General features: G+C 42.4%; 1 protein-coding gene across 1 annotated transcript; it reads right to left on the bottom strand.

Moving 5' to 3' along the window:
* Positions 1 to 450: 450 nt before the first annotated feature.
* Positions 451 to 4,181, bottom strand: LOC114554644 (zinc finger protein 501). The gene is made up of 2 exons (XM_028576601.1): positions 3,901 to 4,181; positions 451 to 1,762 (listed from the first exon to the last, which is right to left on the bottom strand). The coding sequence occupies exons 1-2, from the start codon at positions 4,103 to 4,105 to the stop codon at positions 690 to 692; spliced, it is 1,278 nt and encodes a 425-aa protein (XP_028432402.1). The 5' UTR covers positions 4,106 to 4,181; the 3' UTR covers positions 451 to 689.
* Positions 4,182 to 14,967: the final 10,786 nt, after the last annotated feature.

Below are 14,967 nucleotides of genomic sequence, written 5' to 3' on the forward strand. Positions count from 1 at the left end.
CTAGCGTGGCACGTCCTCATACTCTGCTTCTGACTGGCTAGTAGTCCTTACCTAGGTACTGTCAGGGCACGTCCTCATACTCTGCTTCTGACTGGCTAGTAGTCGTTACCTAGGTACTGTCAGGGCACGCCCTCATACTCTGCTTCTGACTGGCTAGTAGTCGTTACCTAGGTACTGTCAGGGCACGCCCTCATACTCTGCTTCTGACTGGCTAGTAGTCCTTACCTAGGTACTGTCAGGGCACGTCCTCAAACTCTGCTTCTGACTGGCTAGTAGTCCTTACCTAGGTACTGCACATGTGCGACTCCCAACAAAGATGGAACAGAAGTGTGATGTCTCACTCTGTAGCTAAAACGGAGAGCTCAACACACAGGGTGAAAAGAGGAGCCGCAGCAATGTGCAGTACAACAAATACATGGTGTTTTCTGAAAATTAAACCATGAAAACCTATTCTGGTACAACCTCTAAATACAATTATGACCCTGAAAATGAGCATAATATGGCCACTTTAAGGCAAAAAACACCACACGTCATTGAATTTACGACCTTTTAAAAAGGCCTAACATTTTGACTTTGAAGTTTTTAGACTTTTTGAAGACCCCGCGGAAACTCTGGGAGTGAAACAACTGCAAATCACAAAGCATTCAAAGAATTAGATTCTTTTTTTTCTTCTTAAATCACTTGACAGTCTATGATTTCAGCTGAAGTGCCTGCTCTACAGTTTCCCCGCTCTTCTCACCAGGACATTTGTGGTTTCGGAGGTGCGACAGCAAACTAAAATTCTTCTCACACGCACGGCAACTGAACGGTTTCTCCCCCGTGTGGAGTCTCTTGTGTTTGGTCAGATTGCCCTTCTCGCTGAATCGTTTACCGCACAGCGAGCAAGTGAACGGCTTCTCTCCGGTGTGGACCCTCATGTGTCGCGCCAGTGTCCCCCTCTCATTGTACCTTTTGTTACACACCGAGCAGCTGAAAGGCTTCTCTCCGGTGTGAATCCTCACGTGCGCGGCCAACGTTCCGCTCTGGGTGAAGTTCTTTCCGCAAACTAGGCAACGAAAAGGCTTCTCTCCTGTGTGTTTCCTCATGTGTATGTGCAGACTTCCCTTGTGCCTGAACGTCTTGCCACACTCGGCACAGTCAAACGGCCTCTCCCCCGTGTGGCACGTGACGTGCCTCTGCAGAGCCGTGTTGTGCTTGAAGGTTTTGCTACACGCCGGGCATTTATAGACTTCCCCCTGAGCGTGAGCTCTCGGAGGAGACGTGGCGTCGTTGTCTTTCAGCGGGTCGCAGGGCGGCGGAGGCTCCATCGCGTGCCTCCAGCCGTCGTCCGAGTCTTCGGTCTCGGTTTGAAAACACCGCGAGAGGAAAAACTGGCCGTCGCTCGCCGCTTTTAAAAAAACGTCCGCGTCCAAGTCAAAGGCCGCTTCTGACGCTTCACGGTAGCGGACGGCGGCCCCGGCTCCTGTCTGCTGAGCTGGGGGGTCAGCCTCTCCGGGCTCCTCCGTTTGCCTTTGATGGAGCACTGCGGAGTGAGGTTTCTCTTCATCGTCCTCACGTTTTACAGACACTGCAGGGAACTGGAACTCTGGGATGTCAGCCCCCTCCGGCCCCTGAAGCTCCTGTCTGATCCAGACCTCCTCTGGTTCCTCTTTAATGCGCGGGGGCTCCGGGGGCTCCTCCGGGTCCGGACCGGGTCCCCACTCCTGCTGTTCAGGGGGAACCTTTGGATTGACAACCAGCGGCTGGATTTCCTGAGACACACCTAAGATACACACATAGACGACAACATGTTAAAATGAAGAAAAAAAAAAAAAAAAAAAAAAGACATTTAAAGGAATTTTGTGTTTTATCTAGGTTTGTGGTTAGGTGCGCCTAATTAGCGGGGGTTTAGGCCAGAAACACACTGAAGTCTCTTTTATATAGGCCTTAGTGGTCCCCTAATAGTGTATCTGAAGTCTCTTTTATATAGGCCTTAGTGGTCCCCTAATACTGTATCTGAAGTCTCTTTTATATAGACCTTAGTGGTCCCCTAATACTGTATCTGAAGTCTCTTTTATATAGACCTTAGTGGTCCCCTAATACTGTATCTGAAGTCTCTTTTATATAGACCTTAGTGGTCCCCTAATACTGTATCTGAAGTCTCTTTTATATAGGCCTTAGTGGTCCCCTAATACTGTATCTGAAGTCTCTTTTATATAGACCTTAGTGGTCCCCTAATACTGTATCTGAAGTCTCTTTTATATAGACCTTAGTGGTCCCCTAATACTGTATCTGAAGTCTCTTTTATATAGGCCTTAGTGGTCCCCTAATACTGTATCTGAAGTCTCTTTTATATAGACCTTAGTGGTCCCCTAATACTGTATCTGAAGTCTCTTTTATATAGGCCTTAGTGGTCCCCTAATACTGTATCTGAAGTCTCTTTTATATAGACCTTAGTGGTCCCCTAATACTGTATCTGAAGTCTCTTTTATATAGACCTTAGTGGTCCCCTAATACTGTATCTGAAGTCTCTTTTATATAGGCCTTAGTGGTCCCCTAATACTGTATCTGAAGTCTCTTTTATATAGACCTTAGTGGTCCCCTAATACTGTATCTGAAGTCTCTTTTATATAGACCTTAGTGGTCCCCTAATACTGTATCTGAAGTCTCTTTTATATAGACCTTAGTGGTCCCCTAATACTGTATCTGAAGTCTCTTTTATATAGGCCTTAGTGGTCCCCTAATACTGTATCTGAAGTCTCTTTTATATAGACCTTAGTGGTCCCCTAATACTGTATCTGAAGTCTCTTTTATATAGACCTTAGTGGTCCCCTAATACTCCAAGCATGGATCTACGCTTCACGGTGCTACAGCACGCGGTGTGTTCCTGCTGTTCCTAGGGGTCTTTTCTCAACAAAATGTTACGTTTTTCTAAATAAAAGAAAATGCAATTTCAAATTATTTTGGACAATTATTAATACCTTAGGTGTGTCTAAAAAAGTAAGAAAACAAATACTAGGGCTACACCTTTAACCATCATAGTTGCTAGTGCTAATAGTCTTTGCCCTACTGGTAAATGGTCACAGGAACGTTATTGCACGTGATTGAATAACGCTACTCAGTGTTAAAAGACACCGGTCTGTATAATGTAATGCAGTTACATTAAATTGCCCAGTCATAAATCCTCATATTCACTGTGTAAAAGGGGCAAATTTGTGTTTTCTAGGGATAGTGAAGGAATGACCCGCCCTACTCTGCATCTGATTGGCTAGTACTCGTTGCCTTCGTTGGTTGTAATTGGTTAGGTTAAGGCATGAAGACTGAGAATACCAGGGTTAGCCAATCAGAGGCAGAGAAAGGCAGAGTAGGGCGGGACAGGCCATTGCCATCCTAGGAAATGTAAATTCGCGAAAGCGGTTGTTCTTAATACATCCATGGTGTTGATTCAACTCTGTCAGCCTGTCGGTATTAAGAACGTTTCAGTTATACTGTATAGTGTTTATTTTGGGTTGTTATTTTACAGTATGTAACGTTAACTTACTAGCTCACTGGTTTGTTTTTATTTTTGAATTACACTATTGCGTTATTACACTGTACAGGGTTTTTGCGTGTCAGTTTCTCGGCAGAACGGTACAAAACATTAACTTTACCATTATCGTTATCGTACTATCATGGCCGACACGTTTCTTAGCATTTCGCCTGTTGTGGTGTCGGGACCAGCTTGTTTTGCAAGTTAGCCAGTTAGTTAAAGCTAACGTCAACAGTGATGGAGAGGGGAGTGGGGGGTAAGGTTAACGTTTAACAGTTTTACACAGCAACTGAACCACAAAGTTAAACGTGTCCCTGCTGACTATTGAGCGAGTTTAAAGGCGAGAGCTTAGGGTTAGCAGGTTAGCAAATAAAAGTGACAGACGGATAAACCTGTTTGGTTGCTGAACATTATCTTGGCGGCGCCGCCGCCGGACTGCTCAGCTCCCAGCAGCCTGCGCTGGCGATACATTTCCTCCTCGTACTCGGTTATGGTTCTTTCAAACATCTCGATTATATCTTCAACAGCCACAGTCAGGCGCTGGTTGACGTACGTTCTCAGTAACTGGAGTGTAGGCATTTTGAGGGGACAGCTCATAGATGTAGGGACAGCTAACCGGAAAACAGGAAAGAAGTCGGAACCTTCTTCTTCTTCTTCTTCTTCTACTACTAATTCTTCTTCTTCTTCTCCGTGGTTTAGCGGCAGCTGGCATCCTTAGTGTTGCGTTACCGCCATCTTGTGGACTTAGTGAACTCCTACAGTGACAGTCTTTATTTTCTCTTTGTCTTCTGTTTTATGCATTGGTTTTATGTCATTGTAATATGGTGATTGCCTGTTGTCTGGTTGGTTAAGAACTATTTTTTTTTCTGTGCCACTTTTGTTCATAAAGAACATTGACATTTCAATAACATTTTGATGATCCTCAGCCAAATTTTTTTTTCTATTTGAATCCCATTTCCTGCGTTTCTACATAAATTTAGGGACTATGATACAAAATCCAGAAAATAATAAAGTTGATTGTAATGATAAAGTCTCTGTGAAAAGGCTGCCTTTTCCTTTTTCACTAGCCTCTGTTCCAAAAAACTATGTTTTGTGTCTGCTTAATGCTTAATTTCAGTGTACTGTTTTAGTTTATTTGCTACTTTATCATTTGACATAGGCCTGTTTAGTGAGTTAATGGGTGCATAGTGTTTTTGCTATGGTCCTGCCTGTGATTTCAGCTGCTCACCAGCTTAATCAATCTAAACATTTTAATTTCCCTCAGGATGAATAAAGTATCTATATCTACAGTGGGAAGAACAATTATTTGATACACTGCCGATTTTGCAGGTTTTCACTTACAAAGCATGTAGAAGTCTGTCATTTTTATCATAGGTACTCTTCAACTGTAAGTGACGGAATCTAAAACAAAAATCCAGAAAATCACATTGTATGATTTTTAAGTAATTCATTTGCATTTTATTGCATGACATAAGTATTTGATACATCAGAAAAGCGGAAAACCTGCAAAATCGGCAGTGTATCAAATACTTGTTCTCCCCACTGTATCTATCTAGCTATCTAGCTATCTATCTAAGGAACGTACATACAGGTTTGCATAATTATGTCCTTTCAAGGGGGGTGGGGTGGCACTCCTAAGGTGTAGAACAATAGGTAAGATAATATTTGGGGTGCCTATTGTTGTCGGTGCACAGGTATAAATAGTAATGTCAGCAGTACTGTTCTATCCAAATGTAATGGTATTTTCAGATACAGAGTGTAAATGTTGTTCTTTCAGTTTGGCTCACCTTATAATCACCTGTGGAGGTGGCTTCTTAAAAATTCCATTTTGAAATTTCCGGGCGCCCCACCACTTCATCGGCCTTGGAATGGGATGGAGGTTTGACATTCTCCCAGAAAAAAAAAGAAAAGGAAAGCTCATTGTGGGACTGGCTCTAGTGCCTGTAATTCTGCATCAAGGCTGAATTTCGGGAAAGAGACTTCAGATTAGGGGACCACTGAGGTTTCTATAAAAGCATCCAAAGAGCACCATGTCATGGGACCTTTAAAGGAACACGCCGACTTATTGGGACTTTAGCTTATTCACCGTATGCCCCAGAGTTAGATAAGTCCGTAAATACCCTTCTCATCTCCGTGCGTGTTGTAACTCTGTCTGACGCCCCCAGCGCTAGTTTAGCCTAGCACAGATCCTGGAGGTAACCGGCTCCAACTAGCCTACTGCTCCGAATAAGTAAATAAAATAATAGGGGTGGGAATCACCAGAGGCCTCACGATATGATATGATCACGATACTTATATCACGATACAATATTATTGCGATTTTTTTTCCAACTTCAAATTTTTCCTAATTTCAAACGATGTCCCCAAAGGAAAATTTTGTCAACATCTGTTTTATCTAAAAAGATAAATTTTTCTGTCTGTTCATCTTACTTAAATTTTAATGCTGCAAAATGGGATTGTCAAGCGAGACAGACTGACCAACACATATATCATAAAAGATCGATACAGTATTGCCACGAAAAATGTCGCGATACTATGTTGTATCGATTTTTTTACCCACCCCTACAAAATAACGCCAACATTTTCCAATTTACATGTTGTGATTTGTATAGTCACAGGGTGTACAAATACCAAAGTCACATGAGACACAGCCGTCTTTTAACCTTATACATACTGAGAACTAAATTCTCAGAAAGTCGGAGCAGTTCCCTCAGCGTTCGCCTGGAGTTGGAATAATAGAGTCAACAATTACTAGATAGTAAAAGCATAGTGACCTTGTTATTTGTACACCCTGTGACTATACAAATCACTACATGTAAACAGGAACATGTTAGCATTATTTTGTGACTTATTCGGAGCAGTAGGCTAGTTGGAACCAGTTACCTCCAGGATCTGGGCTAGGCTTAGCTAGCGCTTAGCCTCGTGAGATCGTCCTGATCTCGCGAGCTCCAGTTTTCCACTCGCAAGATCAGTCTGGCATCTTGAGATAGAGAAAATTTGGAGACGCTCCCCAAACGACCGGGCCAATCAGCGTTGGTTTTGAGCTGGGTTAGGTGGTGATAGGTTTATCCAATCAGCTAACCAGTATTTTCAGACCGCGGTCCGGGAACCTGAAAAGGTTCCTTTTATTCCTAAATTCTCGTTACACAAACGGCAAATCTCCTTTACTGACATGTTGCTTGCTTGCTGAGCTAACGAGCTATGCTTTGCCTGCAGCAGCAGGGGCGGGCTTGTGGTTGTATTTTCATACGCTTCGTGGATCTGATTGGTTGACTGGGCCCGTCTATCACCAACATAGGTGATAGACAGATGGTTCATCCAATCAGCTAACCAGTATTTTCGCCCCTTCCCAAAAGTTCTCCAACGGAAAGTTCCCAGATGAATATGCCGAGCAAATGTGAAGCAATCCATCTGGCGGAAGTCAGGTTAGCTAGCGCTGGGGGCGTCAGACAGAGTTACAACACGCACGGAGATGAGAAGGGTACATATGGACTTATCTAACTCTGGGGGATACGGTGTATAAGTTAAAGTCCCAATAAGTCAGCGTGTTCCTTTAACAAAATAGTAAGTGAGGGAACAAACAGCAAAACAGTGAGGGAGCAGGTGCTTCCCCACAACTACGTTCCAAAAAAGCTGGCACAGGGGCACGTTTACCACTGTGTCACATCACCTTTTCTTTTAACAACACTCTAAAAGCATTTGTGAACCGAGGACACTAATTGTTGAAGCTTTGTAGGTGGAATTCATTCCCATTCGTGCTTGATTTACGACTTCAGTTGCTCAGTAGTCCGGGGTCTGTGTTGTAATATTTTGCGCTTCATACTTGACACACATTTAATTGGGAGACAGGTCTGGACTGCAGGCAGGCCAGTCTAGTACCTGCACTCTTTCACTACGAAGCCACGCTGAATGTGGCTTGGCATTGTCTTGCTGAAATAAGCAGGGACGTCCCTGAAAAAGACGTTGCTTGGATGGCAGCACATGTTGCTCCAAAACCTGTATGTACCTTTCAGCATTAATGGTGCCTTCACAGATGTGCAAGTTACCCATGCCATGGGCACTAACACACCCCCGTACCATCACAGATGCCGGCTTTTGAACTTCGCCCTGATAACAATCTGGATGGCCTTTTTCCTCTTTGGCCCGGAGGACATGACATCCATGATTTCCAAAAAACAATTTGAAATGTGGACTCGTCAGACCAAAGCACACTTTTCCAATTCACGTCAGTCCATCTCAAATGAGCTCGGGCCCAGAGAAGCCGGCGGCGTTTCTGGGTGTTGTCGATAAATGGCTTTCGCTTTGCATGGTAAAGTTTTAACTTAAACTTGTAGATGTAGCGATCTGTGTGAACTGACAATCGTTTTGTCCACGTGGTAATATCCTTTACACAATGATGTCGGTTTTTAATGCATCAGCAATCCGGGATGGGAGTAAAGTGCTGCCTGAGGGATCGCAGCATTCAGTGTTGGTTTACGGCCTTGCCGCTTACGTGCAGGGATTTATCCAGATTCTCTGAATCTTTTTTATTGATATTTAGGACAGTAGATGATGCAATCCCTAAATTCCTTGCAATTGTACATTGAGAAATGTTCTTAAACTTTTAGACTATTTTCTCAAACAGTTCACAAAGTGGTGAACCTAGCCCCCATCCTTGCTTGAAATGGAATAAATAGATCAAAGTTAAAGGTCCCATGACATGGTGCTCATTGCATGCTTTTATATAGGCCTTAGTGGTCCCCTATAGGGTGGGGTACCTTTCGCGTCTGATACTGAATACTGCTACTAATACAGGTACCTGAAATTCGGTTCCGGTACCCAACGGTACTTTTTCCGCTACTTTCCCTCTGTAATTACGAAAAAAAATATATTTAAGTTGTAAAAATAATTCCAAACTTATTTACTTAGAACATTATGTTATTTATTTAGACTATTTTACACTGTAAAAATAAAACCCCTTCCTCTCTCCTCGCAAACCTGTCCCTACAACCTATTACATTTAATAATTATTCAACTTTTATTCTTGTATTTGTATATTATATTTTAGCCTGTTTTATTTTCATCATGACCATTTTTAATTGCTCTTAAATGTTTCATGTAAAGCTCTTTGAATTGCCTTGTTGCTGAAAGGTGCTGTAGAAATAAAGTTGCCTGAAACCACCGTTGTGCCTGCTCGTGTCAGAGGGAGTGTAACGTCAACAACACCGCGACCGCTTTCGGCTCGCCATTAATATCATATCGCAGCAAACGCTGTCTGCGTGAAGTTTTGTAAAACTGTAACCACACTTGAAACCACTTTATCGGCGTCGCCGTGACTCACTGTGATTTCAGCAACACTGCAGAGCCGACGTAGTTTACTCGAGCTTACCCCGTCCGCACCTCTTCGAAATCAGGCACCGTTTGATACAGAACCGGTACCAGGTTCGGTACCCAAACCGAATCCCCTAATACTGTATCTGAAGTCTCTTTCCCAAAATTCAGCCTTGGTGCAGATTTACAGCCACTAGAGCCAGTCCCACAGTGAGCTTTCCTTAGTATGTGCCATTTCTGTGTCTGTAGCTATTGAGGAGGAGAGAGGGGGGGGCAAGGTGGAGGGTGGGGGTGTGGCCTTGACCAACTGCCACTTTGCTCGTTTGAAAGCCATGATGTCTCTCTCTCATGGGGGGGCCAAATTCTCTGGGTGGGCAAAGGAGAGAAATGGGAGGTAACCTTTCCACTTATGACCTCATAAGGAGAAGATTCCTGATTGGTCCATCTGAGCTTTCATTTTCTCAAAGGCAGAGCAGGATACCCAGGGCTCGGTTTACACCTATCACCATTTCTAGCCACTGGGGGACCATAGGCAGGCTGGGGGAACTCATATTAATGTTAAAAAATCTCATAAAGTGAAATTTTCATGCCATGGCACCTTTAAGTATACAGAAGGCAAACAAAGGCAACTAGAAAACATATGAATAAAAGCAAAATATATACAAGTTATCTTACATAGTAAAACACAAGGGTTTAAAAAGTGACCTTTAAAACAGTGGTACTACTATTATCTTCTCTTTTCTATATCCAGTACTCACTCTATATGTCTTCCCCTTATCTCCTGATCCCAGTGCTGATGCCACTCTTTATTGATTTCCTTCCGTGCAATGCTCTTTCCCTCTGATTTAGAGAGTCTAATACAGGTGTCTATATTTTCTTTTTTAACTGCTTGTTTGGCTAGTTTGTCTCTGTCTCCATCATGACCCAGAATGCCGAGCATGAACCCAAAAATAAATGTGACCTTGTTTTATTCCTCTTGAACATTTCTTTCAAGAATTTTTTTTTTTCCAAGTCCTGGCGATTACTGGATCCAGTCGTATTCAGGTGCGTGCAGTAATGTCGCTTAACCCACAGAGCAGAGAATGAGTCACTACAGACTAGAACTTTGATAGAAGTTTGATCTGTTCAGTATTCTCAATTAAAACACACTCTGTTACTGTTACAATTAAAAGTCCCGCATTCAAAATGGCTCCATTGAGATGGTTTCATTCCTGATAAATTACGGCCTCAGCAGCATCTGAATGTTGTGTCAAGGTAGAGCTAGTCCCGCACAGCCAGACCTTTCTCCACAGCGCTGCGGAGGAGGGTCTGGCTAGTCCACACAGCAATCCGGGATGGGAGTAAAACATGCTCTGGTTTATTGGCATTTCTAACCAACTAACCAATCACAATCATCTTGGGCGGTGCTAAGCGCCGGACGGAGCAACGGTGTCTGGTGGAACATGTGTACGTCCAAAAGTTGTTTTAGTCGTGCAACAGAAAACTCAGATTGGACAGATAGTCTAGCTAGCTGTCTGGATTTACCCTGCAGAGATCTGAGGAGCAGTTAACCATAGTCCTCAGTTTAGAATACCAACACAAAGAAAGAGGAAGGTAAGAATGAATGGTTCCTGTACTATGTAAAAGCGCTGTAGTCGTTAAGACTAGAAAAGCGCTATATAAAAACTGTCCATTTACATTAATATAGCCCACTGTGTTAATATGAAGGAATTTTCTGTAAGGATTTTTCACACGTGTATTTCCATATTTCGATTTCTTTTTTAAGTAACAGAAATGTCCAGAGGTACAGAGGATATACCTTAAATCTACAGAATTTTCAGTTTTTGGATTAACAGAAATGTGCGTAAACTAAACAGAAAAGGAGCTGGTAATTTTCTGCTAGGACATTATCCTATTATTATTATTTTTTTCTTACAGTGTTGCTGATAAAAGGCAAAATAATTTTGACTTTAAAAAAAAAAAAATAGAATGAAGAGAGGTGGAACATGGCCGCCCTTCCTTTATCATTTAGCTCATACTTCCCCACTCTCTTCTCATGTCTGAAAACGTTTTTTTCTTTTCTTTTTTTTCTTTTTTTTTCTCAACGTTTATTGTTGCTCTTTTCAACGTTTTGGGTGCTTTTTACGATGATTTTGTCACTTTTTCAGACGTTTTTGTTGCTTTTTTCTATGATGGCTAAGGAACTTATTTGCCAACTTTTTGGGGGCTTTATGAGGCTCAAACTCTAAGGGCCCTATTTTAAGTGCATTGCCACTCCCGGACCAGATCCCGCCGGAGTGTCCAATCCCGTTGTAGTTCAACATCACGTCTCCTTAAGTCCTCTAATATTTCCTCATTTATGTCATCAACACATCCATGATTCATGGAAATGTGTAAAACACAACAAGCCACAAAGAATGCTGCGACTTTTTGAGGACTGTACTGTAAAGAGCCTCCTGACCAATCCAAACACCTGAAGCGCATTTTCAGTCATATTTTTCCTTGTAATTATGTATGGTTTGCAAAAATGGGAACTGCTGTGTCCTTGTAGATGAGGGAGGTGTATGCGCGTTGTGCACACGCTACATTATGGCCAAGCATGCGCCCCTAAAATAGCATCTGAATAACTTGAATTGTTTTCTGAAACTGCAAAATAGCACCAGGGAACGTTTGTGCCTGAACACGCCTCCTCTTTTCGCTGAACCGCCCCCGGGAGCGCAAATTCATTCCCTAATTTACCGACGTGTGTCTGTGGAGGGAAAAGTCAGCTGTGCGTCGGGTGCAAAATAGGAATGATATGTGCGTCAATGTACAAAGTCAATTGCGCTGGGTGCAAGGTAGGGCCCTAAGTGTGAAAGCTATTTGAGACATGCAATAATACAGTCAAAATATTTGACGTTTTCTCTTAAATAAAAATATGTCAATAAACTTTACATGTCTGGCCCTTGATGTTACTCTCATTTTCCATTGTGGCCCTGTGAAGTAGAGTTTGAGACCCCTGCTATAGAGCATAGCCTTGCTTAGGACACAGACCCTTGTTGCTGTTGCCTCCCTGTCCGTCTATTACAGCACTGCTTTTCGTCAATTATTTTGTCGGCACTCAGTTAACAACTTCCCAGTGCGCTGTGGACAAATTATACCAATTTCATCTTGACAGGGACCAGGGCATGCTGAAGTTTAAACGCATTAGCTGGAAGGAGACGGTTGAATGTAGTGATACAGTGAGCAACAAATATCGCCACGGTAATGGACTGCAAAAACAATCCCATCGCAGGGGTGTCACGCTCAACCCCGAAGAGCGACTCTATACATCATCATTCCAGCACTGCCATTATCTATAGCTTCATATTATTTGATGCTGATAGCAACATCAGAGAGAGAGAGATAGCGGCAGATTGGTTCCATCAGATAGCATTCATCCCAGAGACTCTCCCTGCACTCTGCAAACACACACACACACACACACACACACACACACACACACACACACACACACTGAAGGATAACGGCCAACAGTGTCACTGGGAAAATAGGAAGTGTTGGGTTATTAAGATGGTAAGTGCTGATATGAGACAGGACATATGTCCGGTGTGTGTGTTGTGTGTGTGTGTGTGTGTGTGTGTGTGTGTGTGTGTGTGTGTGTGTGTGTGTGCAAAGTCCTGCTTGAGTTTGCACCTCGCTGGACTTGAAGATGTCTACTCTCCATTACTTACCGTCCAGAGGATACGCAACATCTGGTTGTCTGCCCTCCTTTGCATTGAGACAAGATGACTACTTGTATCCATGATATCTAAACAGTGGATTACACAGAGGGGTCGTGACACCCCATAATGAACAGGTCAGCAAAGTTATTGTCATGCTATGAGGGGCCATGCAAGCCATATATTATTCTAGGCCTGTCACATACATATACATTGACTTTCAAATCAATTTATTTTCCATTTCATACAATGATACTAATAATAATAATTATTATTCATAGAACACTTTTTAAAACCCAATTTACAAATAAAAGGGCCTTGCAGCAAATTAAAATAAACAAATTATAAGCATTCGGTGTGTTTGATTAGAGCAGAGAGCAGATTAGAGCAGATAAAAACAATTCTAGTAATGTAAAATAAAAATAAATATAAATATCTAATAAATAAATAAAAAGACAATTCCCTTCAAATTAAAAATATAACTTCAATAAAATCAGGATAAGCCCTCCAGTAAGCGTATGCTATTTATTTTTTAAAGATTATTTCTTGGGGGCCTTTTCTTTATTAGACACAAACGCAACCAAAAACAATCCACAGAGCCCCGAGCGCATTAATTATAAGCATTTACAATAATCACTCAAAATCCGAAGGGGGAGGCGCGGAGGAAACAGCTCTTTCACCGGTTTGCAGCCCCTCTCTCGTCATCGAGGGGGGAGAGTCACGAACACCAACCTCGAGCGCCACTAAGGGGCCCTGAATCCAAACACTCTTTCCCCCTTGACCCCCTCTCGTTTGAAGCCAGCCACTGCACAATAACATATCCAAAAAAGGTTCTCACAGCATTAACCATTATTTCTATTCTCTTAGATTTCCTTTCTGCCTCGGCGGCACAGTTAATCACAGTGGCCAGAAATGCTGAAAAATCCTAACTTTGTGTCCGTAAAACACATCCAACAATGAGGAATCCACTTCTTTTAACGTCGCCTAGATCGCCAAGTTCCTTCTTAATGCAACTCGCGACTTCATGTTTGTCCGACAGAACTCCAAATCTGTCCTTGCTTCCAGCAAAGCGAATATCTCTTACGTTCTCGATATAATTTCTTCTTCTCATTCTCCTCTCATATTTTTTCCCCTGCTCTTTCTTTTAAACCCCTACCTGCATCTTTCTTCCTTCCATGATCATCAATACATATAGATTTTATCTTTATGATGTTAAGGAATGTTCAATGTGCCACTTTGAGAATGATTGTGGCGATCGCGGAGGCTGCAATGTCCCACCGCTACCAATTGTTCTATGTACATGCTGCAGCAACTCCAAGAGCCTCCAGTTAACATGAATTCAGTTCAATTCAATTTTAATTATAGTTTCAAATCATATCAGAAGTTATCTCAGGACACTTTACAGATGGAGTAGGTCTAGACCAATAATTTACACAGACCCAACTATTCCCCCCAAGAGCAAACATTTGGTGCAACAGCAGCGAGGGAAGCTGCCTTATTTGGGGGGCGGGTATATGTACACACACACACACACACACACACACACACACACACACACACACACACACACACACACACACACACACACTACATTAATCTGACAGCTTAAGTTACTAGTTACTTTACAAATTAAGAGTTTTGCACACAAAACATGTGGGCTAGTTTATAAAATACCATGTTTTATTATAAATTAAATTATACCCAACAATATAACGGCCTACAAGTCCAGCTGAAATGACTGGAACAACAAACACACAACTGTTTGGATCGTTTCCAGTTTCTAAAATGTGAGGATTTTACTTTGACTTTTAATAGTTAGAGCACATTTTCCTGATGATACTTACAGACTTTAACTTAAGTAACATTTTCAATGCAAGACTTTTAGTTATGACAGAGAACACACACACACACACACACACACGCGCCAAAACTAAATAAGATGAGGAGGAAGCATAATAATGGATAGCATCATGGAAACACCTGCTGCAAGCTCTTGTCGTCAAGGTGACAAGCGATGACCCTAGGTGACTAAACGGTGACTTTAACTTCTACCAAAGTCATTTCTTGAACTTTTACTCAAGTACTGCTTTAAAGTACTTTGTACAAGAGTGATATTTTCTGATGAGATTTTGACATGCCCATGGTAATCACTAGTAGAGATTTCTTTTCCAGTGTGTTAGTGATGACCTTTGTCCAGAAGGGGGCGGTGTTGCTCCATGTCACACAGCAGCCACTCGGAGAGACAGAGGCAAAGACTTGAAGACAGCAGGCAGGGAATGCTGGGAGCCTGTTCATACTCAGGGATTCGTGATGGTCACGTTGAAAAGTATACAGTTATTCTTTGGATGTTTGGGTTGTCGTCCTGCACTGCAGTTAGCTCAGACTTGTTCAATATTCAACCAAAACAATGATCTTTCCATAACAAAATCCAAATGTGTGTGATCTCAACCGAACCACATTTTGTAAACG

Source organism: Perca flavescens, chromosome 4 (assembly GCF_004354835.1).
Source record: "Perca flavescens isolate YP-PL-M2 chromosome 4, PFLA_1.0, whole genome shotgun sequence".
Classification (NCBI taxonomy): domain Eukaryota; kingdom Metazoa; phylum Chordata; class Actinopteri; order Perciformes; family Percidae; genus Perca; species Perca flavescens.

Excerpts from the sequence above, each read along its gene's own strand:
- LOC114554644 (XM_028576601.1), bottom strand. The coding sequence starts at position 4,105 with ATGAGCTGTCCCCTCAAAATGCCTACACTCCAGTTACTGAGAACGTAC. Across the intron at positions 1,763-3,900 it reads AATGTTCAGCAACCAAACAG|GTGTGTCTCAGGAAATCCAG; the intron begins GTTTATCCGTCT and ends TGTGTATCTTAG.